Below are 27655 nucleotides of genomic sequence, written 5' to 3'. Positions count from 1 at the left end.
GAACCCCTTTCAGTATCGGGCCGTTGGCGGCTGAGGCTGCAGCCTGAGGGGGTGGGGGGCGAGCTGGGAGAAGCACTCGGGGGAAAGGAGACGGTGGGGACTGCCCTCCCGAGGCGGACAGTCGGCGACCGAACTCTCCAGGTAGCAGCACCTGGGCGCGCGGCCCACCCCTGCGCGCGAACTGGCTCCTCCTTCCCACCGCTCCATTCATAAGGTCCCACGCTCTTTCTCCCGCACGCCTGAGTCCCATCCAGTCCCCGCGAACCCCAGCGTAAGGAATAGCCGAGGGGGTTCTTCGGCGCCCACTCTCCGTACTTCCTAATCAGGGGCTGGAGAAGGGGACCAAGGTCCGGGCGTGGATGGGGACCCCCAGCTCTCGCCGCAGAGGAGCGCGCCGCCGGAGGCGAGCCCTGGGATCGCGGAGCCAGGGAGGGGGAGAGAGGGGCGGGGAGAGGCAGAGCCGAGGGAGGGAAAGAGCGAGAGAAGAGGGCGACTGGAAAGGCCGAGAGCCAAAGGCAGAGGAGAGCCAGGGAGGGCGATCGCGGGCTTAACAAGGGCTGCACTTGGAATTATAATAAAAATCAGGCACTCGCGGGACGCATGCGCACAGAGGACGGAGGCGAGCTGGCCCCAGCCACCCCTCCGGCTCTCCGGGTGGACTGAGGAACCGTGAGTACCCGCTAGCTCAGCTGCTCCTTCTCCCTTCCGGACTCGCGCTCAGACCTCGGATACCCGGGCGGCGGGGGCCGGGCAGGGAGCGAGCGGGGGGCAGGACGGCGGTGGCGGGAGCAGGCCTGAGTCAGTGCGCAGCGGGTGTTGGGCTTGGACGGTGATCGCGTTTCCAGGGTCTCCGCCGGGGAGTCCGCAGGATTCGACCCCGGTGGCCTGGCGTCAGTGAGTGGGTGGGCTACTGACACCCGAAGCGGATTTGAGAAACTTTGGGCGCCGGAGGCCGGCAGTGCGCCCAGGTGGAGAGGAAGTGGAGACTTCTACTCCGGCTGGCGCCCTCCAAGGAGCCCCGGGGGTCTGACTCTGTGTCGGCCCTGAAGCTCTTGAAAACCCAGTGGACAGAACTGTCTGCACCCTCTGCCCGCGCGGAGGAGGTGCAGGCGGCGCGGCGGGTGTTTTACTTGTAGTAACCGCGCTGTTAGTCGCCCGCGCTCTCCCGGCTGCGCTCGGAAGTTGGAACGAGTCTGGCGCCCCGATTGTGGAGATCTGAGCGGGCCCGGGGCTGGAGTGGACCTCTGGGGCAGCGGCGCGAAGCAGGGAGTGGGCTTTGGGGGGTCGGTGGGCGCCGCTACTCCCCTCCTTGGATTGTGGAGGAGTGGGCAAGGGAGCGGTCGCGGAGGAGGCGGGGCGCCGGCGGGACTGGATTGTGCGCCCGGGGCCCTACAGCGGTGGGGGCAGCGGGCTGGAAGGAGTGGGCAGCGGGTGTGGGGGGTGGTCTCGATGCTGCGGGAGCCGACTAGGGTAGGGCCTGAGGGCCCGAGTGGCTTGCGAGCCCCCGGGACTGGCCAGCGATGGGCAAAAGCTTGGGCACCGGGCAGGGGGCGAGGCCGGGAGTGCAGCTCTGTCCCCGCGACCCCCGCGGTTGACCGGCTGCAGGAGTGGGCTCCGAGGCCCAGCTTCAGTCTGTGAGGAGGATGGAGCTCCGGGGGAACTCACCCCGACTTCCCTTCCTCCGGAGAATCCAGCCGAGGCCGAGCGCTCTTTGTCTGACCCCGCCGAGCCGATTGGCCAGAGGGCGCCGGGTGTCCCGACCGCAGCGGATGCCTGCGGCGCCGGCGGAACGCCCCTCGGCCACCAGCGGGCCGAAGCCGTCATTCGCCCGTGGGGCTCGCGCTGTCCCCGGAGGCGGGGGCTTCTTCTCGTCACCCTCCGGCGTCAGCTCCCCTCTTCTGGAGCGCAGGGCCCCTGCGTGGCTGGGCTTCAGTTCCCTTCTGGTGGTTCCAGATCACGAAGTTGACCAAACGAAGGTCCGAGTTGACGAAATGGATGTGAGTTCTTCCCCAGACTTGGCAAAGGAAATTGTAATGAAGAGGATCTGCCTGTAAAGTCTTAGCTTTTTTTTCCTTTTGCTCACGACCTGATTTTCTCCTGGGCCTCGTCCTGTACATTTAGTGGCATCTTTAGTATCACGTGTCAGTATTGCGTAGGAGGCACAATATTTCGTAATAGGTAGAAGGCCTGGACTCAGGAACTATCTAGATTCAGATCTCCGTTTAGCTGCGTGACCTCAGGCAAGTTACTCAACCTCCCTGTGCCATAGTTTTCATCGTCTGTAAAATAGAGATAAAAAAAGTAGGTATGCCTCCGGCGCCCAAAGTTTCTCAAATCCGCTTCCAGTGTCAGTAGCCCACCCACTCACTGGGTTGACTGCCAGCATTCAGTAAATTCCCTGGAGAAGCAAATGGCAACCCACTCCAGTATTATTGCCTAGAAAACGCCATGGACAGAAGAGACTGGCGGGCCAGAGTCTATGGGGTCGCAAAGAGTCCCACATGACTGAAGCCTCAGCACACATTCAGTAAATTAATGCAGTAGAGCCCTGTTCAGTTCATTTCAGTTCAGTCACTCAGCTCAGTCGTGTCCGACTCTTTGTGACTCCATAAATCGCAGCACACCAGGCCTCCCTGTCCATCACTAACTCCCGGAGTTCCCCAGAACTCATGTGCATCAAGTAGGTGATGCCATCCAGCCATCTCATCCTCTGTCCTCCCCCTCTCTTCCTGCCCCCAATCCCTCCCAGCATCAGGGTCTTTTCCGATGAGTTAGCTCTCCGCATGAGGTGGCCAAAGTATTGGAGTTTCAGCCTCAGCATCAGTCCTTTCAATGAAATAGAAGATGTCCATCAAAATTAGGAAAATATAAAATGTTTTCTGTCAGTATCTAAATTTAAAAACAATACATTTCTACATTATAAGGACCCTTTTATTTCAAATAATTATTTTATTTATTTATAAACTTCAAATAGCATTTTAAGAATATTATCTCAGGACCTCCCTGGTGGTCCAGTGTCTAAGACTCTGTGCTCTCAGTGCAGGGCGCCCAGGTTCAACTCCTAGTCAGGGAACTAAATCCCGCATACTACAGCTAAGAGTTCCAATGGCTCAACTAAGACCCAGTGCAGCCAAATAAATAAATAAAATTATTTTAAAAAAAGAAGAAAAGAAGGTTATTTCTAAACTTCAAAATATTTTCACTTTGTAAAACAAATATGCATTACAACTATGTTTTAGGTCATGCTATATTTGGAAAATCCAAAGTCTGCATTAAAATACTACACTGAGTCCATTTTAATTAAGAGAATGTGGAAACTTGGGAGCTAGAAATGCTAACTTTCCTAAAATCCAATCAAAGTCGCTCAGTCATGTCTGACTCTTTTCAACCCTATGAACTATACAGTCCATGGAATTCTCCAGGCCAGAATACTGGAGAGAGTAGCCTTTCCCTTCTCCGGGGGATCTTCCCAACCCAGGGACTGAATCCAGGTCTCCTACATTGCAGGAGCTGACTCCCAATTAGGCATTATTTACCAGCTGAGCTACCAAGGAAGCCCGATATCAAAAGTATAGAATGATAAAAGTCAGATTACTCACTTCACTTTACAGAAGTGGAAACATTCAGAGAGGTTAACGGCCTTGTTAGACATCTCCAGCTAAACAGAAGCCAAAATGAGATTAGAATTAGATCGGACTCGATGCCCAGGGCTCTTACACATCAAACAGATGATTTTCTGTTGACTGCAGATTGATGCATGTGTGTGCTCAGTCCCTCTTGCAGACCCCAGGACTGCCAGGCTCCTCTGTTCATGGGATTTCCCAGGAAAGTACTGGAGTGGGTTGCCATTTCCTTCTCCAAGGGATCTTCCCAACTCAGGGTTCAAATCTGAGTCTCCTGTATTGGCAGGCAGATTCTTTACCACTGAGCCATGTGGGAAACCCTTGCAGATTCATGAACCTCTAACAAATAGGAAACCAGAAGGAAAAAATATACAAGCATGCATTATCTTCACCGTAAGAAAGGCCAGGCAGTAATGTTGTTACTACTGTCAGACCCCTTAATCATGGTCCCTCACAGCAGAAGATATGACCACGTGACTTGCTCGAGGTATGGAGAGGTGTCAGATAAAAGCAGAGACAGCATTAGAATTTCATATCCCACATTTTGCTGAGGCAGTCTGAGCATGGGTTGGAAAAGAATTTCCAGACACAGCATTTCAGAAGGGAGAAGTTTATTAAGAACAAAGAGCAGAGATAAAGTGGGCACTGTGAGCACAGAGGTCTGACCACCTAATAGACCAGGGAAAGCCGACAGTGTTCGTGGGTTAATAGTAAATTTTTACAGCCTCAGACAAAATTCCTTCTGGAAGGTTGGCATTAGGTGATTGGTTGGGGTACTATAGGGTGTTTACTGGAGTGGGCACCTTTACCTAATTGAGAGTCAGGAAGCTTGTCAGTGATGATCAGGGGGCTTTTGGCAAGGTTACACGGTGGCTCAGTCAGCTTCAGAGGTGACCTTGATTCTGGGCTTCGCTTCTGTGGCTTTGGTGCGAGGCCTTGCCCCTGTGGCCTTCGGGGCAGGACTCAACACATTTGATTGATTAATCCCTTGTAGCAGTTTTACATTAGAAAACATTTTTGACCTTTTCTTAGATTTTTAATCCCCTTTCTTCTGGCTTTTGAAAGTCTTTAGCCTGTAAAGTCTTCCAAGATTGAGCTGCCCAGGTGGCTCAGTGGTAAAGAACCCGCCTGCCAGTGCAGGAGACATGGGTTCGATCCCTGGATTGGGAAGATCCTCTGGAGAAGGAAGTGGCAACCCACTCTAGTATTCTTGCCTGGGCAGTCTCATGGATCCAGAGGAGTTTGGCTGGCTACAGTCCATGGGGTTGCATAGAGTCATACACAACTTAGATTACATACAAGGAGATTTTATTATTCCAGATTATGTAGACAAACAAGAGTGAGAGAGGTAAAGAAGTTTTCTTATTTTAGTACAGTGGCCCAGATGGCTGGTTTCATTTCAGACACTTGAACATCAGTTCCCAAAGTCCTGGTGTTCTTTCATTTCTGCATGGAGCCAGCTCATGACATTCACCTTTCACTAACAGATGCAGCTTAAAGGTCCAGACTTCACATAAGTGGTTTAGAAATGACATGACGTGTGTGCATGCTAAGTCACTTCAGTCATGTCTGACTCTTTGTGACTCCTTGAACTGTAGCCTGCCAGGCTCCTCTGTCCATGGCATTCTCCAGGCAAGAATACTAGAGTGGGTTGCTGTGCCCTCCTCCAGGGGATCTTCTTGACCCAGGGATCGAACCTTCGTCTCTTAAATCTACCTGCATTGGTAGGTGGCTTCTTTACCACTAGTGCCACCTGAGAATCCCCCAGACTTCACATAAGTGGTTTAAAATGACATGGCAGAGCCTTTCAAGTGAGTGGTCTTGCAAAGTTATTCACAGGAATGATGAATCTACCACGGAAAGTACTTCTAGGAACTGCATCTGCATCCTTGAAGGAGACCATGGTTCTCTCCAGTTGTGAACTGGATATCTTACCCTCAGTTTTGCATTTCTGTACACTTGTTCATAGATGGAAATCCATGGCATTAAGCAAGGAGTGACTTTCTAGCAGGCTCCTAAGTCAGTTTAGCAGAGCTGAGTTTTGAAATCGCATGTATCAAGTCTGCCCCTTATGATTATCATGTGAATCATGGTCCAGCTGGGAATACAGCAGATTGGTTTGCTACAACACCAGGTGACTCACAGGGTGTGCTTCTATTCAGATTCGTATAGCGTCAGCAGCAGCTAATAGGGGTCAGTCGAATCAGAGCCTAGCATTCAGTACATAACACGTGAGTCACTGACTCCCCAGCACTTCTGAGATGGTCCCTGAATGTTACCTTGAGCAGCCACTTTAAGGGACAGCACTGCCCGGCGTGAGTTAGTTCCCAGTACGACTGAATGGGCTTCTGCAGCAGCTGTTCACAGGCAAGTCTGATGTGACTGAGTGCTCAAGGTGGTGTTCTGCAATTACAAATTCATAGAACCCAGCTGATTTCATTCTAGCTATTTGTGTGGGGAGTCATTTGTGAAAAGTGAGCAATATGCTCCATTACCCGGCAGTGATATTTCGCTGGAGTTATTTCAATGATTATTACAGCTGATTGACCTTACTGATTTGGGAATTCTCAGTTTCCAGTTATTAATAAACTTTACACTATAAAATCCTTCTCAAGTACGTGTCAGTGTTTGGGTTTTAGACAATGGTATCTCATGCAAAGTCATCTTGCAGTTGAACTTCCTAATGTCCTGGGTTGACTGTGTGCACCTCAGTCCCACTGTGAAGTGGAGGAAAACACCTTGTTTTCTTGGTTTTTCTCTATTTGTGTGCCTGTCACATCTGATGCTAACTGGATACTGTTTGCTCCAGAGAGCCAGAACACGAGTTTGCAGCGATACATGCAGCGCTCCCAAGCCTTCTGGGGTTGTTTGACTAGGTCCATGCAAGCTTGTATTGCTATTCTGATGCAAGTTGGTGGAAAGAATTGTTCAACCCACACCCTAACCAACCCTTGTAGATGACTTTCATGTCTGGTGGGAGGAGGTTGATAATGAGATTTAAGGTTTTGTATTTATTTGGCTGTGTCCCGTCTTAGTTGTGGCACATGGAATATTCATTGCATCATGTGGGAACCTTCCTTTCCACCTACAGGTTCTTTAGCTGTGGCACCTAGGCTCAGTAGTTGCAGCCCTTGGGCTTAGTTGCTGTGCGGCATGTGGGATCTTAGTTCCCAGACCAGGAATCAAACCCACATCCCCTGCATGGCAAGGCAGATTCTTAACCACTGGACCACCAGGGAAGTCCCAAAATACAAATCATTTTTACATTAAGTTTCCTGTTAGGGCTTCCCAGGTGACTCAGTGGTAAAAAATCTGCTTGCTGATGCAGGAGACACAGGAGATATGGGTTCAATCCCTGGGTCAGAAAAATCCCCTGGAGGAGGAAATGGCAACCCACTCCAGTGTTCTTTCCTGGAGAATCCCATGGACAGAGGAGCCTGGTGAGCTACAGTTCATGGGGTTGAAAAGAATCAGGCATGACTGAGTGACTGAGCTTAAGATGGAAATAGTAGTCCTGGGGGGCGGTTGGGCGGTTCCAGAGTTGCCTGCCTCTTCAGCCCCTGGCCAGGGGGACAGCGCTGTGGTCCTACATTCCTGAGGCCAAAGGCCCTGCTCAGAGTTTGGTTGCTCAGCGTGATGGGGGCCACTGGAGCTGGTTTTGCTGCTTTAGCCTCCAGACTCCGAGAGGTCTGCCCTCGTCACAGCAGTGAAGGCTTGAGAACTGTGGGGTCTCAGGACTTCCCTGGTGGTCCAGGGTCCTTTGCCTTCCACTGCAGAGGGCACAGTTTTGATTGCTGGTCGGAAAACCAAGATCCAAATGCTGTGCAGTGCAGCCAAAAAAAAAAAAAAAAAAGAATTATGGGATCTAGTTTTACAACAACCTAGAATTTATCAAATTCTCGTTAGAGCTAACTCTCTGCTACAGAAAATAAGGCATTTCTAGACCTTTAAATGACCTGGAAGTTCTGTACTGTACTTCTGGCAAAATGAAGTACTTGCTTATGAACAAAAATATCTGAACAGCATACCAGACCAGGTGGAATAAATGTGGGTTAAACAAGGGTGAAGAAAATGGTACAAGAATTATGAAAAACGTTTGCAAAATCTAATAACATGAACAACTTGCCTGTTCAGGTTAAACGCATCATAAACTAACCTCCAAAAGATACCTCTTCTGTTATCTTCTAGTGATGTATTCAAAATCCTGAGGTTATTAAGCTATAAGTTCTAATTTTGATAGAGCATTTATTTGTTAAAATATATCAAATGTAGTCTGAGAATGCAGAGACTGCATAGAGATTATTTTTTAATGGAAATTGTTCCTTTATGAGCCTTTTATGCATCCTTTAGGATGGGGTTTTATTCCTAGTTCCCTGTGTCTGACTTCTTTATGTGGTCACACAAAAAGAGCTGAATGGCTATGGTTCTCTACAGTCTAAAATGCATAAGCATTAAACATTCCAACTCACTGAGAATTTTTGCAATTTTGGATCTGCTTGTTCAGCATATCTAGCCATCTAATACTTCATGCCGACAGGGCATGGGGTGGCGGGGAACCGAAAATTCAGGAGATATTTTGGTGCAAATCGTAGAAAACCAAAACAGAGATTTTGTCACACATGTCCTAGGAACAGCAGACAAAAACATCCCAACAGCTCAGCCCCTGGAGAACTGTCGGGAACAGAAAGACAGTGTGGAACCGACGTGAAGGTGTCCTGGTGTGTCTGTTAGCCCATTCTCATCAGCAGCAGACCTGCTGGAAAAGGACTCCAGAGGCATCCACTGATGGGCATCAAAAAGTAATCCCAGTCTGTCTAAAGGTGGCCCGTGTACAGCTGTGGGGTGAAGAGCGAGTCTCTGTGGGTGGATGGTGTAGATCTGAGTCAGTGTGGAGACTGCCCCACGGAGTAAACAGAAGTAATGTGTGCTTACTACTCCATCTGCTCATTCAGACAAAAGGGAAACTGCACATAGGTTGGAAATGATTGAGAGAAAGCAGACCCTGATAAGGAGTTAAGATTTTATTCTGGTGTCAAGGATTACCATTAATGGCCACGGGAGGGGGACTAACCACGACTGGATTCTAGATAAAAAGAGTAAATATTTTGGGCTTTGAGAGCCACGTGGTCTCCATTGCAACTACTCAACTCTGTCACTGCCCCTAAAATCTGTGGGGGAGAGAACTGGAGATGGACTGCCCACGGCCACCGGACTTACTCTCTAGTCCTTTACAGACAAAGTGTCACTTCTGACCCATAATCTAAATGTCAGTGTGGAGTACCACTACCAGGATCTTGTAGGAAACGGCCTCTAAAAGAGTAAGTTCAGCCAATAACAATGACATTTCCTAGAGTGATAAGGCACTCTCAAGAAAAAAAAAAAAAATTCAGAAGGACAGACCACGAATCCGGTGAAAGACAATCTCCTATAGGAGATAAAATCAAAGGATCTAATTTAAGTTTCCTTCTGGTATCCACCATTTCAACATTCAGCATTTTCATATGAATGGGAAAACTTAATGACAGTTAGCAAGTCCCAAAAGTACTAACGCAGCGACCTAAATGGGAAGGAAATCCAAAAAAAGAGTGTGGATTTATGAATACGTACAGCTGAGTCACTTTGTTGTACAGCAGAAACTGACACCACATTGTAAACTATTCGCCCTAAATAAATAAATAATTTTTAAAATTGATGCAGAAAAAAATGACACTGGAGGCAGGAAATAATTAAGTACAGATATTTTATTAAATTTGGTATAAAATATTTTTTAAAAGTCGTAATAAAGAAAGGAGAGGGAAATGATCCACACAAAGATTTTGTGGATGGGCACTCAGACTGTGAAGGCTCTTAGGGATTCAGATTACAGCCTAAAAGCTTTAACAGGATGGGAGCGAATATTTCATATCATTTATAATAGGATTATCATCACAGATGAAAATTCTAACTGATAATGTACAAGAGGCCAAGTCTGACTAGCCAACCCTACCATCCAGTCACAGATGGTGGAGAATTTCCTATGGCGACAAGCAGAATTTGTAGGGGGGAAAAAAAGAGATAAAAAGTTTGCCTAGACAGACCTGAAGGTAGAAAAGCCTAGTTTAGTGACGTACGAACACACCTTTCTGTAACTTTTATTATCCTTGGTTTGCATGTGCATTAATACATTTCATAACCCACCTGCTGTAACTGGTGGAAAAGAAGTTCTTCAACCAGCAAATATTCCTCCAGGCCTGATGTGTATGAGGTTTGTGCTCAGTAAACACAGAATGGGTCAGGAGAGCCCGCAGACTGGACCAGACTACAAGACTGCAAGGGAGCTTCCGGAGGACCCTCTGGGTTTCCCTGGTAACCACCATTTGTCTCTGTTTGTACAGATTGAACTTTTTTTAGATTCCACATGTAAGCGATACAATCTAGTACTTTTCTTTCTGTCTGACTTACCTCACTTAACACGATGTTCTCAAGGTCCATCCATGTTTTTCCCAAATGGAAGAATATCTTCCTTTCTTGTGGTTGAATAATATTCAGTCCTGTACATATACCACCTCTTTTTTATCCACTCATCCTCAACGGGCACTTGGTTTGTTTCAACATCTTGGCTACTGTGAATAAAGCTGCAGCAAACATGGGTGTGCTGATAAGATATCTAAATCTTGTCTTCATGTCCTTTGGGTATCTACCGGAGTCAAGTCAAATTGCTGGATCATCTGGTAGTTCTATTTTTAGTTTTTGGAGGAACTTACATATCCTTCTCCATAGTGGCCACACCACTTACATTCCCACTAACGACGCTTCAAGTTTCCTTTTTCACCGCCTTGGCAACGTCTATTGTCTCTTGTCTTCTTGATGAAACTGGTTTCTCTCTTAATGCTCTTCTGCTTTCATCAGCATTTCAGGCACTTTCATAGAAGTGTGGACGTGTAGAGGCTTTACATTCATGTGAAGTTTCTATTCACATTCTCAGGGTTTCACTGAAGCACATGTAATCCATGATACCCTCCAGGCTCTAGTTTTATTTAGATTTTAAAGCCAGAGGTAGAGATGAAATACGTATGAGACTGAACAGAATCAGGACTTATATGGCATTCATTGCACTTACCCACTGTCTTCCCTATTAAGTAAAATCTGAATTGTAGTTAGTTACATTCTGTTCATTTTGTTTCTCAGGGTGCACTTTGGGAACCCACTTCTTCCCTGTTGATTGTAGGAAAAGCTATAAATATCAAAATTCTCTGGGCCAAAGAGCACTCAAATGCTTTTAACCAAGAAAGAGCTTGCATTCCTGACCTTGGTGCTAACCTGTGTGGATAAAGGAGAGCACAGGGATGCTGTCTCACTGGCCCAGCGTCTTCATCTGGACTCCCCACTGTAACATGACATGCAGGGAAAGGATTTCCATGGCACTTTCCCCCAAAACACACACTTAAAGATTTGTGGTAAACACCATGGTTCTGGACTGGGCTGTAGCATTTCCCTCTGGAGCCAGGCTCTGGGCCCCATAGGGACCGTGCTCCAGTGCCGGGGGGTGCCCCATTCCTGTCTCTCCAGCGTCACCTTTGTTCTTGGCATCACCACTACCCCCCACTGCAGCAGCACAGCGCAGGCAGTAGTCCCCACCATCTTCTCTCTCCCTTCGTCCTTGGATATTTTTCTTTCCTTTTCTGATGTGTCTCAACTTTCAGTCATGGGCTGGCTTTATCATTTCCAACCAAATGACCACTGTCCGGTTAGTTATCGTTGTTGCTGTTGTTTAGTCGCTAAGTCGTGTCTGACTCTTTGCAACCCCATGGTCTATAGCCCTCCAGGCTCCTTTGTCCATGGGATTTCCCAGGCAAGAATACTGGTGTGGGTTGCCACTTCCTCCTCCACGGGATCTTCCCAGACTAGGGATCGAACCTGCATCTCCACTGGCAGGTAGATTCTTTACCACTGAGCCACCAGGGAACCCCAGTTAGTTGCTATACCTGAGTCGAGTGAACTTGATGAAACAGGAAGCGGGAATGACAGCCACCAGAAGCACAGTGCAGGCAAGTGACTTATGTCAGAGGACACCCATTAGACATGTGGACTAAGGACTGTTAGTAGATTCAGAGTGAGTAACTATCACCATTATCTGCTTGAGAACATTTTCACATTTGCATCATTTCAAGAAGGAAGCCACCTCTGTCAGCTGTCACCCACCAAGTCCCTTTCTTTTGCAACCCCGTTCGATTTTAGACATTCACTTGTCTGTGTTGAAAATATTTATTCCTGTTTTTTCTGTAATTTGCAATGATTGCTCAGAAATTCTTAGAGAGCCAGGTGGCTCAGTGGTAAAGAATCCACCCGCCAATGTAGGAGACGCACAAGATTCAGGTTTGATCCCTGGGTCAGGAAGATCCCCTAGAGGAGGAACTGGCAACCCACTACAGTATTCTTGCCTAGGAAATCCCATGGACAGAGAAGTCTGGCGGGCTACAGTCCACAGGGCCACAAAGAGTTGGATGCAACCAAGCACGTGTTCCTTGCTTTGAAAGGAAGTGGTAAAAGTTGGCAGAAATTCTTACCCAAACCTGGCACATTCTTTACCAGTTTGAAGATTGCCTGAAACAGCCCTAGAGACAAAGATTTAGTAAATGCTGAATTCTTTCAGAGGTGCCCTGGGCTAAGCAGTCATCTATAGTCTCCTTGAGAAATCCCATGGCCTCATGGGGTAAGGAATGCCCATGGTCAACATTTCAATCAGTACTTGCAAAATACACTGTAACTGTTGATTGGTATTAAGAAAGAACAAGTAAAAGCATGTATAATTCATTTACTTCCTTCTGATCATACTTTAATTTCCCAAAGGCAGTTGCAAAAGTTGAGTTATACAATATGTTCATTTAATAATGACAGAAGAAAAGCGCATCACTATCCTAGTCTTAAAAACCTTCAGTGTGGTTCAAGTTACAAACCTGGTGACAACCAGTTAAACAAAAGAGTAAAGATTTCCATTCAAAGTTACTGAAAAACAGATGGTCACTTAAGTAGTTCTTTTAGAAGGTAAGGACAGATGTGATCATCCATCTGGAAGTAATTATAATTCTAAAAAGTCTATTATTATTAAACTCTCAGTTGATTTCCCCTACTAAAATAATGAACCAGCTTTTCCTTAAAATAGACCCGAAATTATTCAGGCAATAAAACCAAAAGGCAGAAAAATTTGAAAACTAGAGGGCACATCAAGATCTCTCGCTAAAATTGGTAGGTTACTAAACATTGATAGCTTTCTGTGTCCTGTGAAGTGGAAGACAGATTTGATTTGACTTTTGGTCTCTTAACTGTGCTGAAGTCAGTGCAAGTAATTCTAGCTCTTCATTAATATTTCATGAGCCAGAGTGAGTTGGATTTTTTCCTGGTGATGACTAGACCACAGGATTCGCACACTTAAAATCAGCTGACTTCAAGATCCCACGAAACAGTAGAAACACCGTTGTTGACAGGATTCATGTTATTTCTCAGCCGCTAATAATAACAACAGGTGGGAGCCCTGGGCAGGCTGAGGGCCTGTTTGTGACTTAATTGGCACCAGCTGATTGGTGTTTATGCCTGGAGTATGTCATTCAGAGAAAGCCACCTTCACCTGTTGCTATTTTCAGAGTAGGCAGCTAACTCCAGGGAGAGTTCTGCACTGTGTGATCCATCCACCCTCTACTTTGAGTTGGTCTGGTTTTCAAACCCCACTGTGTAAATTCCCTTTTTCAGTTGATTTACTGTGTTGTGTTACTTTGCACTGTACAGCAAAGTGATTCATTTGTATGTTCTTTTCCATTATGGTTTATCCCAGGATATTGAAGGTAGTTCCTTGTGCTCTGCAGCAGGACCTTTGCTATCCGCTGTGTATATTCTTTCTTCCTCCTTCCCTCTCTCTCCTTTCTTCCTCCCTTCCCTCCCTGAGTCTCCCTTGCTATGCGAGGGTTTTCTCTAGTTACAGTGAGCAGGGGCTACCCTCTACATGTGGTGCACAGACTTCTCTTTTCAGGGGCTTCTCTTGTTGTGGAGCTCTCGGATGTATAGGCTCAGCAGCTGGGGCACACTGGGCTTCGTTACTCCAGGGCATGTGGAAACTTCCTGCACCAGGGGACAAACCTGTGTCCCCTGCACTGATAGGCGGATTCTTAACCACTGAGCTACGAGGAAAGTCCCATTGTGTAGATTCTTCAGTGAAAGACAACAAGAAGCCAAAAAAGACTTCTTGTCGGATTCATCAGCCTCAGAGCCACTCATCCTTAGAAACAGCTCCTCTGGGTTCTGGAAGCCTGCGTGCCTGGCATACCAGACTGCTCTCTCCTCCCTCACGAGTAAGGACGTCTAACAGTTCCTTTCCTCAGCCTGTGCCCTAGATTTCTTCCAGTTCTACCAGGAGTGAGGGGCTCTGGCTGAGAGGGTCCTGGATCACAGCTTCCTCCACCCCACCCCGGGGTGAGTGCCGGACCCCAGGGAGAACCTGTGGCAGCCCTACCCCACCCTCCACCAGGTACCACCACTGAGCACTCCCTGGATGCACTTGCCCTGCAGGCGGGGTCGGAGCAGAACCTAGAACTGACACACATCTGCGAAAAATCATCCTGCATCTGGGGGAAGGGTGTTATTAATAGAAAGAGTTTTCCCAGGCTGGGAAGACTTAGAAGGCAGAAAGACCAAAAGGAGGCTAAAATTAGGAGCAAATGGGGCTAAGTCCTCAGAAACGTTACTGCAGAGAACAAGGGAAAGAGTCTCGGGAGGATGCAGAGAATGTTCCTGGAAGACTGTTCTCTTGATGATGTTGGTACCCCTTGAGGGGAGCTCAGGAAGGAGCCAAAGGGAAACGAACAGGTGTGGCCATGGAGGAGAGGAGCTCTATTCTGAATTCAGAGAAGCAACAAAAACCTGATCCTTTGAACCGGCTCCAAGAAATATTAGGAGAGACTTCCCTGGTGGTCCAGTGCTTAAGACTTCCTCTTGCAGTGCAGGGAGTGTGGTCGGGGAGCTAAGATCTCACACCCTACCTCGGGGCCAAAAAACCCAAAACAAAAACAGAAGCAGTGCTGTAACAAATGCAATGAAGACTTTCAAAAATTATCCACTTAAAAAAAAAAATCTTTAAAATAGTATTTGTTGCTCAGTCGCTCAGTCATGTCTGACTCTTTGAGATCCCATAATTCCAGCATACCAGGCTTCCCTGTCCTTCACAATCTCCCAGAGTTTGATCAAACTCATGTCCATTGAATCGGTGGTGCCATCCAACCATCTCATCCTCTGTCACCCCCTGCTCCTCCTGCCTTCAATCTTTCCCAGCATCACATAAAATATTAGGAGAGGAAATCCAGTCAATTAATGTGCTAGCATAATGTGCCGCCTCTGCTCAGTCGCTCAGTCATGCCCGACTCTTTGGCGACCCCATGTACTGTAGCCCATCAGGCTCCTCTGTCCATGGGATTTCCCAGGCAAGAATACTGGAGTGGGTTGCCATGCCCTCCTCAAAGAGATCTTCCCTACCCAGGGATCAAACCCATGTCTCTTATGTATCCTGCATTGGGAGGCAGATTCTTTACCATTTAGCTACCAGCGAAGCCCCATAACGTGTATGAGAGGTGGTCAGATACTATGGTCTAGGCGGGAGCATCTCCATTTATTAGCTAGTGAACTTTTGTAAGGGACTTCCTTGGTGGCTCAGTGGTAAAGACTCTGCCTGCTAATGCAGGAGACTCAGGTTCTATTCCTGGGTCAGGAAGACCTCCTGGAGAAGGAAATGGCAGCTCACTCCAGTATTCTTGCCTGGGAAATCTCATGGACAGAGGAACCTGGCAGGCTACAGTCCACGGGGTCGCAAAGATTTGGACACGACTGAGCAACTAAACAACAACAAGCAAACTTTTATAAAGAGAAATTTCTCCTGATCAACTCTTAGGTTACCCTGGAGTCATGTTTGTGTTGGAAAAGATAGGATAAAACCTTGATTCTCTGTCAGTATTTACCAGTTTTCAAAATCAGTTTGTTCCCTAACATTTTCTAAAAGTAACAGTGAGTGTTTTTGCATCACTGTGAAATCACAGATTCACACACATCTGATGTTTTTTTCATTGCAGTTAATATTTTCTTTCTGATACTTAAACTTTCCCACACTTGGCAGGGGCAGCCTTGTTTATATTAGCTCATGGCTCCCAAGTTTAGAATTTTTATATAGTCAAATCCGCCAATCTTTTATGGTCTCTAGGGGGAAGAGTAATTGTGTCATGATATGTCGAAGCATCTAAAGTATGAGAGCCTAGTCACCTATTAAATGAAGGAGTCAGAGCTACGTGTCCTATTTAGTAAGATTTCTGATATATTTTTAAAGCAAAAAACATAAGGCACAGAGTCATACATAGCATCCGAGGCTGTTTAGATAAGCATTACTAAGACTGTGTTTTAAACTAAAGTTAATTATGTGTTCTTATAATCATAGGAATGGTTCTGGAGGGACTTCCCTGGCAGTCCAGTGGTTAAGATTCCTCACTTCCAGCTGAGGGTTCGATCCCCGGTTGGGAAACTAAGATCCCAGATGCTTCGTGGCACAACCAAAAAAAGAGATAAAGAAATGGTTTTGGAAAGAATCACATCAAAATCTTAATAATGGTTATTTCTGGGGCTGGGAGAAGGATTAGAGAGTTCAGCAGAGCTGTGATTTCTCTGTGTTCAGCATGGAAGCCTGGTTGAGGATTCATCAGCATGTATTCCTTTTTTTCATTGGGGATTTTCATTTTTTAAAAAAATTAGTTTTATTGGAACTTCCCTGGTGGTCCAGTGGTTGAGACTCCACGTGTCCACCGCAGGGGGTGTGGGCTGGATCCCCTGGTTGCAGAACTAAGATCCCACATACCGCTCAGCAAGGCAAAAAAAAAGTTTTGTTTTCAAATTCGGTTTTAAAGTTTTGCCTTTGATGAAATCTTATATCTGCAATTACATTTGCAACTGGTTTCTGCATTTGGGGCCAAAAGAAATGAAAAACTGATTGGAATATCTAAATACCGAAAGTGAAAGTGAAAGTGAGGTCGCTCAGTCGTGTCCAACTCTTTGCGACCCCGTGGACTGTAGCCCACCAGGCTCCGCTGTCCCTGAGGCTCCGCTGTCCATGGGATTCTCCAGGCAAGAATACTGGAGTGGGTTGCCATTTCCTTCTCCAGGGGATCTTCCCGACCCAGGGATCGAACCCAGGTCTCCTGCATTGCAGGCAGATGCTTTAACCTCTGAGATATTAATGTTTATAAAAATGTCATATTAAGTCAGACAGAGAAAGACAAATATCATATGATATCACTTACATGTGGAATCTTAAAAAATGATACAAATGAACTTTTTTACAAACAGAAATAGAGTCACAGATGTAGGAAATAAACTTACGGTAACCAGAGGGATCGGGGAGAGGGATAAATTACTAGTTTGGGATGAACACATACACAGTACTGTATATAAAATGGGCTCCCCTGGTGGCTCAGATGGTAAAGAATCTGCATATAAAATAGGAAAAAAGGACCTACTGTATAGCACAGAGAACAATATTCAATATCTTATAGTAACCTACAATGGAAAAGAATCTGGAAAAGATTATTCAAAGTAACCGAATCACTGTTGGGCATCTGAAACCAACACAACATTGTAAATCAACTATACTTCAATTTTAAAAATGGTTACAGTTTTTTAAAAAAATGTAAAATACGTAGTCTCAAGGGAAGAAGCATAATGTATTGGAAATAACATGAGTCACGTGTGTGTGCATGTGTGTGAGCTGTTTGTAGATTCTAGTCGCTTATACACTGTCAACTAGCCCAGGGGCCATGGAAAAGTCGCTTAGCTCCCTTGGCCTAAAAATTAAGTAGATTAGATCACGTACAGGTCAAAGTAAACATCATAACTAGAAATATTGGCACATTAGTGTGTTATAAAATGCAGGCATCTGAAAAAAAGAAAAATGCGTGTGTTTGTGCTGAGCTGTCAGATTTCTGAAGAAGGCCCTTGGATTGGCAGACTGGCATGAAGAAAGACAATGGGCTTGGCCACCTGGGCTACAGGTCCATCCAAGGCACCTCAGGGATGAGGTAAGCCTCTTTAAGCCTTGGTCTCTTCACCTGAGAAGAGGAGCTAATAACTGTCGTTCTTGGCTCACGGAAATGTGGGGAAAAATACAAATGAGGTAATACATATGAAAGTCTCCTGTAATCTGTGAAGCCCCATAAAAATATGAAGCATTGTTCTCTTAATTAGCCTTGAATCTTGTTTACACTCGTAAATGTGGCCTTATTTGGAAAAGGGCCTTTGCAGATGTAATCAGGTGCAGATGAGGCCACACTGGACCAGAGTCTCCTTATAAAGACCAGGGTGTCCTTGTAAAGGTTGTCCTTATAAAGGGTGTCCTTATAAAGAGAGAGCACTCCCGGCTTGAAGGGGAGTTTGTCTCTCAAATTTCCTTATGTTCTGGCTTAACTCTTTCAGGGCCCATCACTTCTTACTGATGGTAAGATCATCCTTCTAAAGATGGCTGGGGATGGTTTTAATGTTATGTCCTTGAAGGTTCTTGGTTCTCCTTTATCAGGCCCTTGTCTATGATTCTACAGCTTAGAATCAGGCCCTTTCAAGAGAAAAGATTTTTTATTTTTTTTTTCCCATGCAATGCTTGTTCTTTCATCATATTCCCTATGTGTAATTGAATAATGTCTATTTTCAGAATTTGGAAACCATAATGAAAATAAATAGCTATTCATGGAATCCAACTGCCAAGTTTAAGTTTACAAGAAAATAACTTTTCTGAGAAAGTCACTGTTAGGCTAAATTTTTTTATAACTAGTTTCTCCTTTCAATCCCAAATTACCAAATATTTTGATCAAGATTAAGAATTTACTTTTTTTTTTTCTTTACTTAATCTTGAAAAGAGTTCTCTTAAATGTTGGGTTCCTGGGAATGGAAAAGCCATGTTTGAGTAGGATGATCTCTTAGTTGAGATCTAAATATTTAATAGGGCCTCCCAGGTGGCTCAGTGGTAAAGAATCTCCCTGCCAAGCAGGAGACGTGGGCTCGGTCACTAGGTTGGGAAGATCCCCTGGAGAAGGAAATGGCAACCCACTCCAGTATTCTCGCCTGGAGAATCCCATGAACAGTGAAGCCCAGTGGACTACAGAACATTTAATAAACTGCCAACCTGTTTTCTACCATTTCCTCAGGCTGCCATAAATTATAGAAACAGTTTCTGAGGTCACTGACATTGGCTTCACATTCATCTAACTTCTAAGCCTCTGGACCCTCAAACAAAAGGCTAGTTGCTGGGGCCTCATGCTTGGATCATGCCAACAGACACCGAAATTATGGCCAGTAGTCTGCGCCACACAGAGCCCACAGGAGGAATAGAACGGCAGTGTCAAAGGAGTACTGATTCTGTGTTGCTTAGAGCAGATGGAAATGAAATGTATTCAGAGTTCTCCCACACATATGATGGAGGCCGCAAAAAAGATGCACAAAGCTCGTTTGGCAAATCAGACCACACATCAGTGTCTGAAAGGATGAGCTGAACTAACACATATGACAAAGGCATATTTTTAAAATCTTGTATATAGGTAGGTATTTAATATATGTTATTAGTCTTCATATTAATTAACTATGACACTTGAAAAATTTATTCTCTACAAATATTTAGTGACACTTATGCAACTCTCCCATAAGTTACTACATGTTTGCATTTTGAACAGGCCTGCAATAATTGAAAGCGTCTCGATCAAATAATTAAGGTAACCTATAATGACAAGTTCCAGTAAATTTGAAAATGCAATGAAAGGGATGGCTTATTTTTCAGGAAATGAAAAATACCCATACTGACTCAAAGAGAGGAAGAAAGTATGAAGAGAACAGAAATCAAACTTTAAGACCCAGTCTTGCAAAGATGTTAAAACAGGAGTCTCTTGAAGCCTGCTGACATGACCACATCACAATCCTTCTTTTTTTTTTTTTTTTTTTTTGAGAAACAAGTGGGATTTTAAAAAATATAAAATTCCTTATTTACTTTTGGCGGTGCAGGGTCTTTGTTGCTGTTCAGGGTTTTTCTAGTTGCAGTGCTCACGTTTCTCATTTTGGTGGCTTCTCTTGTTGCATAGCACAGGCTCTAGAGCACCTGGGCTCAGAATTGCAGGTCCTGGGCTCTGGAGCACAGGCTCAGTAGTTGCGGTGCGCTGGCTTAGTTGCTCCGCGGCATGTGGGATCTTCCCAGACCAGGGACTGAACCTGTCTCCTGCGTTGGCAGGTGGATTCTTGACCAGTGAGCCACCAGGGAAGCCCTGGGATTTTTTTTTTCTAATGAGGCAAGTTGCATCAGTATCTTTGAGAAAATAACAGTTACCCAGAGCATCTGTGGTTCAAAGCTGATTAGTCTGGAGACTGTGCTGGCTTGTCCTTGCCCCTCCACGTCCTAAATGAAGTGAAAGCATCGTCTGTCTCTGGCTCCACTGAAATGCCACTGATGCGGTGAGAATTGGGTCCACCTGGGAGGATGGACTGCCCAGGCTGGTGCTCTGGACAGGTGTTGTGAGCATTGTTCTGCCTGTGGATGAGGGACAGTACAACCCTCTGATGAGTCTCTTGTTCCGTCCTGGAACGTACATCCCCGTGTAATGAAAAGACGAGGGCTAATCCAAAGCTGTTGTTAATGAGTTTTAATTCATAAAGAGAATTTAGCCTACTCAATATGAAAATACATAATAAAACTATGATAATTAAAACAAAGTCCAATAACGTAAAAAGATAAGTTATAGTAAGAATAAATCAATCTAATGTTGGAATGGAATAGCAAATACAGAATTTAATTCCAAAGACCTATTTAAGGTTCTTTAACGACTTAAAATTTTTTTTTCCTTTTACTCTGCCAACAATTTTTTAACCACTGTATCAAAAGTTAAAAATGGATTCAGCAATTTCTCTTTCTTATGCTGCTTTTATAGTTCTCTCCTCTAGACATTCCTGTAGTTCTCAGAAAAGGGGAAGGTTGAAGGGGTTTCCGGTGGCACCGTGTCCGGGGAGGAAGGCCAGGGCATCGTTTCTGCAGGTGGCAGCACGTTTGTGGAGGGGGCGTCACTGTCTCCTGGGTGTGCCCAGAGCATCATTGAGCAGGACACAGGCGCGGCTCCAAGAGCTTTGCCACTGTGATCCAGTCAGTGCAGTTGCCCCCACGTGCCCCACGATGTTGGTCCAGCAGGGGTGGGGTTGAGGGGCGCACTCAGACTGGGAAACGCACCTGTGGGAGGTCCTCACTGTGATGTCAAGGGATGTCCTGTCAGCATCCACCTCCTTGACGAAACTGTGAGCAATTTAGTGCAGGGACCTCCATTCGTTGTTTCGCTACTAGAATTTATCACAGCACATGGCAGATTCTAGACAGTGAATAAATGGTAAATGAATGGATTCTAAGGGTTTCCCAGGTGGCGCTAGTGGTAAAGAACCCACCTGCCAATGCAGGAGGCATAGGAGACACGATTCAATCCCTGGGTTGGGAAGTTCCCCTGGAGGAGGGCACCGCAACCCACTCCAGTACTCTTGCCTGGAGAATATGGACAGAGGAGTCTGGCGGGCTAAGTCCATGGGTCGCAAAGAGTTGGACATGACTGAAGTGACTTAACACACACGCATGAATAGGTTCAAAGGACCAACTTTTACCAGAATTAGCAGAGATGACAGGATAGAGTCACACTGCATCTTCTCAGTGAGGCAAACAGTGGAATCTCCAGCTTACCTGATACTAACTCTGCCCCTCCACTCCACTTCTCCTGTTGCAGCCAATGGGGTCAGAATGGATGGAGATGCGGAAGCGGCCGGTGTGCGCAGCCCAGGAGCCCGCAGCCTGCACCCCTGGCCAGCCCGGAGTAGAGAACCAGGGGTCCAACGCTTGCTGCTTCTGCTGGTGCTGCTGCTGCAGCTGTTCTTGGTAAGCTGGTGGCTTTGTTATGACCATGCTTATGATAAGAAAATGATGCCTTGAACAGTGCCAGCTTATGATGATTCAGTAAGTGCTTTGTAAGCAACTGCTGTATGGCTGACACTGATGTGGGTTTTGTAAAGGACCACAAAAACAACAAAACAAACAAAAAACCAAGACAAGGGCTTCCCTGGGGGTCCGGTGGCTGGGGCTCTGTGCTCCCAGTTCGGGGGCCGGGGTTCAATCCCTGGTCTGGGAACTAGATCCCATATACCTCAGCTGAAAGATCCCGCCTCCTACAGCTAAGCCTGGGGTCAGCCAAGTGATTAAAAACACAAGGTCTTCCCTGGTGGTCCAGTGGTTACGAATCTGCCTGCCAGTGCTGGGGACACGGGTTTGTTTCCTGGTCTGGGAAGATCCCACGTGCCATGGGGCAGCTGAGCCTGAGAACCACAATGACTGAATCCCACGGACTCTAGGGTCCCCAGTAAGGCAACTACCGAGCTTGTGTGCCTCAGCTACTGAAGCCCGTGCACCTAGAGTCCGTGCTCCACAAGAGAAGCCACCACAGTGAGAAGCCCACACCCGCTGCAACTTGAGAAAAAGCCAGCCTAGCAACGAAGACCCAGCATTGCTGAACTTTAAAAAATAAATAAATATTAAAAAAAAAGACAAGGCTGCATCCTAGCTCTGAACGGACAAAATCCAGTCCCTGAAATCAGGCTAACTAATATATATCAAATGTCTGAAGAACAATCTAAGCTAGCTGATAGTTGAATGTTAATATCTGGGCAAAAATGGTGCCTATATTGTCAAAAAGGAGTGAACTCAAGGCCCTCTACTTGGAGATAAAGAGTTTTTGGAGGAGTTACAATTTAATCTGGGTCTTAAAGATTAGGGTTATGACAGAGCATGAGCCTGCATTTTATATTCTGCTGCTTCTGTTCTATTAATACTGTTTTTAATAAAGAAAATTATTAAAATTTATGCTGGACAGAGAGAGGAAAAGCTAAAAATATAGGCTAACTTACTCGAAGAGGAAGATACACATTCATTGCTTAAAAAAAGAGAAACGACTGTTTGAGTCACTGCTGAAGATCTGGAGGAAGGAGTATGATTTACACTCAGAAATCACATGGGCATTAAATTGCATCTCTGATATCTTGTATATGAAACATACCTCATGCCAACCAAATGTGCGTGTAGCTTTAGTCAATGAAACCATTGTAATGTACTTGGGCTTGACTGCAAGTTCGACCCAGACCGTGCAGAAGAAACCCTGGGATAGATCAGTGACAGAATCACACGAAGTGATGAGGGGACTGGAAGGTTGAAATGGGAAGTCCAGGACAGTTTGTTTGGTCCGCTCCTGCTTGCCTTGGGCTGGCATTAATTTCCAAGAAGCTCCACTCCAGTGGGTAGGCCTAGAAGTGCGACCCTCCGAGAACAGATGGAGAACAGATGGAGGTCTGTCTATTCGGAATAGAACCCCAGACTCTGGTGGGAATACAGGGCTGAGTGGCCTGGCATTCGAGGCAAGCCTACAGCCCTGAGTAGAAGTCTAGAGGACCCAGCAGGGGACCGGAGGAAAGGGTGTGTTGGCAGCCCCTGCACCACGTGTGTCCAGGACCCCCTAGTGGGAAGAAGACCACATTTAAGCCCCTTTTTCTGCGCTTTTCACTCTGCTCATCAGGCTCAGTGAGATGGTACCTGAAAGATGCTCGGAGATGTCCCCATGAATGTGGAATGACGCTAGCATTTATCCTATCTATCCAGTCCGCGATCTGCTGCCTTGGGAGGCATAGGAGGCAGGACTGTGGCCTGAATAAAGTCTGGGACTGATGTTGTGGCGGGGGGCGGGGGGACAGGTGGTGTCGGGCCTCAAAGCAGGCTCCTCCTACTAGTAACAACTATGACGAATAAAATATAAATCTATGCCTGGACATCATCATTACAGCCAGAAACCAAGTATCATGTGGTATGTGTGCCTGTGAAAGATGAGAGCAATGTCTTCAAAGTATGGGAGCAAAGTAACAGAAAATTTAGTCAAATTATAACTCAAGAAGATGTCTCCAAAGAAGATGGACAAATAGCTGGTTAATACTTGAAAAGATGCTCAATGTCATGGGTCATTAGCAAAATGCAAATCAGACACACAGCATGATACCTTTCATACCCACTTACATGGCTAGAATTAGAAAGACAGACAATCGTAAGGGCTGATCTGGGTGTGGAGGAACTGGAGCCCGCCAGCATTGCTGGTGGGAACGTGACACGGTGCAGCTGCTTTGGAGGAGAACAGTGTGGGACTTCCTCAAAATGTTAAAAATAGAGTCATCATGTGACAATATTTCCACTCCTGAGTGTCTACTCAGGAGAAATAAAAACAGACATCCACACAAAATGACTACAAATAGCCCCAAAGTGCATACAACCTAACTGTTCATTTGTTTTACGAAAAGCATTATTATTCTAAATGTCAACTGTCCCACATTCATGTAGACCAGAGTATTATATATAGAATTTATTTTGCTGATACTTGCTTGTCATACTTTTGGTTTTCTTAAGAAAACAAAGCAGAGTCATTTGTGTCAAGAAAACAAGGAACTTGTTACTTGATACAGAATGATCTCAACCCTCATCTCCTTTCGTGCAGTCTCACTGTAAGAAACCAGGAGGAACAAAGACTTAGAAGGACTTCTTATGAAGTCAGAACAGAAGACCTTCCCACCTGTGAAGAAAGGTAAAATCTCATAGTGTTTAGCTTGCTGAATAGACAGAAATGCCAGCCTTACTATTTTTAATTCCTTATTTTTTCTTCTTCCAATTTTTTTTTTTGAGATATAGTTGACATCCAGCACTGTATAATCCTACGGTATACGACATAAATATTTAACTTGCATACCTCATGAAATGATGATCACAGTAAGTTTAGTGAACATCCATCATCCTATGGATGCCCAGCTGGAATTTTTTGATGTTTTGCATTATATGTGTCACTAGAATAGTTTATCTAACTGCAGTTTAATATCAAATCATAATGTTGCATCACATTTTCACTCTGCACAATTCTTTTTAATTATTATATTTTAATTAAAAAAAATGTTTTGACTGCATTGCATGTGGGATCTTAGTCCCCTGACCAGGGATTGAACCCATACCTGTGCTCCTTGCATTGGGAGTTTGGAGTCTTAACCACTGGACCACCAGGGAAATCCCAGCAGCTTCCTTTCAATTTATTGTGTGACAGGGAGAAAAGTCAATGCCATTTATTAATCTAATGCCTGTTAACCACAAATATAAATTGATGCTTCTTGGCAAAACATGTGATATATTTTATTTTTATGTGATTCACCTTTTTAAATAAAAGAACATAATGAAATACACATCATGTTGAGGTTCAGGAAAATTTTAAAGGTCCATTTTTTTCTTAACTCTTCTTTTATGCTTTAGCTAATATATTATTTTTTGAAGCGTTTTTTTTTAAAGTTGGAAAAAACATATAAATTACTTTCCATAATGCCAAATTTAAAAGTGTCTTTTTTCTTCCTGTATTATCAATAGACTTATTTTCACTTATCGACTCATACCTTTTCTGCATGTGTCTGTCTGTATCCAAATCCCCCTTTTTATAAGAATACCAGTTATACTGAATGAGGACCCTCCCTAATGACCGCATCTTAACTTGGTTAAATCTGCAGAGATCCTACTTCTAACACAAGGTCCAGGGTCAGGACTTCAGCATCTCTTTTTCAGGAGACACAGTTCAATCCATGCTCGTATTTTTGCTGAAGGCTTTAGGAATGCGGACAAGTCTTTCTCAGCCTGAAAAGGCCTATGTGCACATTTTCATCCTCAGAGGGAAAAAGATATCTGTCCAGGGCTGGATTCCCATCAGCTCCCTATCCCGCAGCTCCCCACACCCCTTTCTCCCACCCCCAGCCCGGGTCCCACCCTGGAGGAGGCCAGCGCCTGGGCTCAGTCCTTCGACAAGCTCATGCTCACGCCCGCGGGCAGGAACGCCTTCCGGGAGTTTCTGCGGACCGAGTTCAGCGAGGAGAACATGCTCTTCTGGATGGCGTGCGAGGAGCTGAAGAAAGAAGCGAATAAAGCCATGATTGAAGAGAAAGCGAGGGTCATATACGAAGACTACATTTCCATTCTCTCTCCTAAGGAGGTAGGTGCCCACCAGAGGTCAAGGCCATGGGCACAAAGGACCCCTTCAGTGTCTGGTCGCCTGGCCCGCTTACCGCTGCTCCAGAATAAGGAACCCCCCGGCCCCCTACTCATCATAGACTTGGGCAGTGGTCCCACCAATGGGTGCCAAGTGCCCTTGCTGCTGCTGCTGCTAAGTTGCTTTAGTCGTGTCCAACTCTATGCGACCCCATAGACGGCAGCCCACCGGGCTCCCCCATCCCTGGGATTCTCCAGGCAAGAACACTGGAGTGGGTTGCTATTTCCTTCTCAAGTGCGTGAAAGTGAAAAGTGAAAGGGAAGTCGCTCAGTCGTGTCCGACTCTTAGCGACCTCATGGACTGCAGCCTACCAGGCTCCTCCATCCATGGATTTTCCAGGCAAGAGTACTGGAGTGGGGTGCCAGTGCCTTCTCCAGGGGGATGGAGAGGGTGGAACAAGCCGAGAGAGTAGCATGGGAACATATATATATTAGCATGTGTAATAGACAGCCAGTGGGAATTTGCTGTGTGACACAGGGAGCTCAACCCAGTGCTCTGTGACCACCTAGAGAGGTGGGATGGGGAGGGAGATGGGGAGGAGGTTCAGGAGGAAGGGGACATAGGTATACCTGTGGCTGATTCATGTTGATGTTTGGCAGAAACCAACACAATACCACAAAGCAATTATCCTTCAATTAAAAATAAATAAATTTTTTTAAAAAAGAAACACAACCCCCATAAGCATCACTTTACCAGCATCGCCGAGAACTCATGGGAGATGTAGATTCTCACCTGCACCCAGACCCACTGAGCCAGAAGCTCTGCAGGGGCTCCACCCAGTTTAACCAACCCACCAGGGGCTTCCAACACCTCTGAAATTTGGGACCCCTGTTCTCTGTTCAGTTCCTCCTTTGGTAGCTTAGCACTGGGGACGATCTTGCTTCATTGGGATTTTTAAAAAGTCAAACAAGCTGTGGGAGTCGGGGGTGGATGTCCAGAGAGGACCATGTCTGACGAGCCCGGTGTTTCCCCTGTCTCCACCAGGTCAGCCTGGACTCACGTGTGAGGGAGACCATCAACAGGAGCATGGCCGAGCCCTCCCGGAACATCTTCGATGATGCCCAGCTGCAGATCTACACGCTGATGCACAGGGACTCATACCCCCGCTTCACAAACTCCGCTCTCTACAAAGACCTGCTCCGCTCCTTATCCGAGAAAGCAGTGGAAGCCTAGGATGTCAAAGATATTTATTATTAATAAAATAACCCAAGAACTCGTGGGCTCCGTCTAGGACAGGGACTTTAGAGGCGGTAGTGTCTTCTGCTGGTCGTGCTCGGGCTGTTTTAATAACAGATGCTTTCTTCTGCAGAAAACTGATACATGCACCAAGAAAACTGCAGCCACCTTTCCTGATCCTTTTGGAAAGACTGGGGTATGGCTGTGTAGAGAGGTTGTGTAGTTACATTTACGGTGACAGTAGTGTGTTGTCAAGTGACAAAGGATACACAAGAAGATGCCACATTGCCTTCAAAGAGTACATCATGGGAACAAACAGGACCCAGATTCCCATTTTATAAAAATGTGACTGGTACTTGTAAAATTGGTACCCTGCTGTATCTTAGGATACATGTATGTATTGCTAAATGCGTATATATGTTTATGTGTATCTTACATGGTTGATGTAAAGCGCTGTGCTCTTAACTGGATCAGCCTCAAAAGTTTGGTAAGAGAAGCAGTGTTTAGAAAATCCTTTTGATGACAAGTTACCTTTATTTTTTATTACCAGAGCCTGCCAACCTAAAGAATGAATTTTCAACTTAGTGACATTCATCACAAACATTCAAATAAGCATATTTCCTTTTTTAGTACTGAAAGAAACATGGGCATTTTCACTCTAAAAAAATAAAGCACAAGAGTTTTATCTCA

The 27655-nt window shown here is 45.7% G+C and overlaps 1 protein-coding gene across 1 annotated transcript; it reads left to right on the top strand.

The window, feature by feature from the left end:
* Positions 387 to 27655, top strand: RGS20 (regulator of G-protein signaling 20). The gene is made up of 5 exons (XM_005688976.3): positions 387 to 669; positions 21416 to 21564; positions 24212 to 24298; positions 25498 to 25732; positions 26774 to 27655. The coding sequence occupies exons 2-5, from the start codon at positions 21419 to 21421 to the stop codon at positions 26960 to 26962; spliced, it is 657 nt and encodes a 218-aa protein (XP_005689033.1). The 5' UTR covers positions 387 to 669; positions 21416 to 21418; the 3' UTR covers positions 26963 to 27655.

Source organism: Capra hircus, chromosome 14 (genome assembly GCF_001704415.2).
Source record: "Capra hircus breed San Clemente chromosome 14, ASM170441v1, whole genome shotgun sequence".
NCBI lineage: Eukaryota > Metazoa > Chordata > Mammalia > Artiodactyla > Bovidae > Capra > Capra hircus.
The sequence above is the reverse complement of the archived record's forward strand: the minus strand, read 5'-3'. Positions and strand labels throughout refer to the sequence as shown.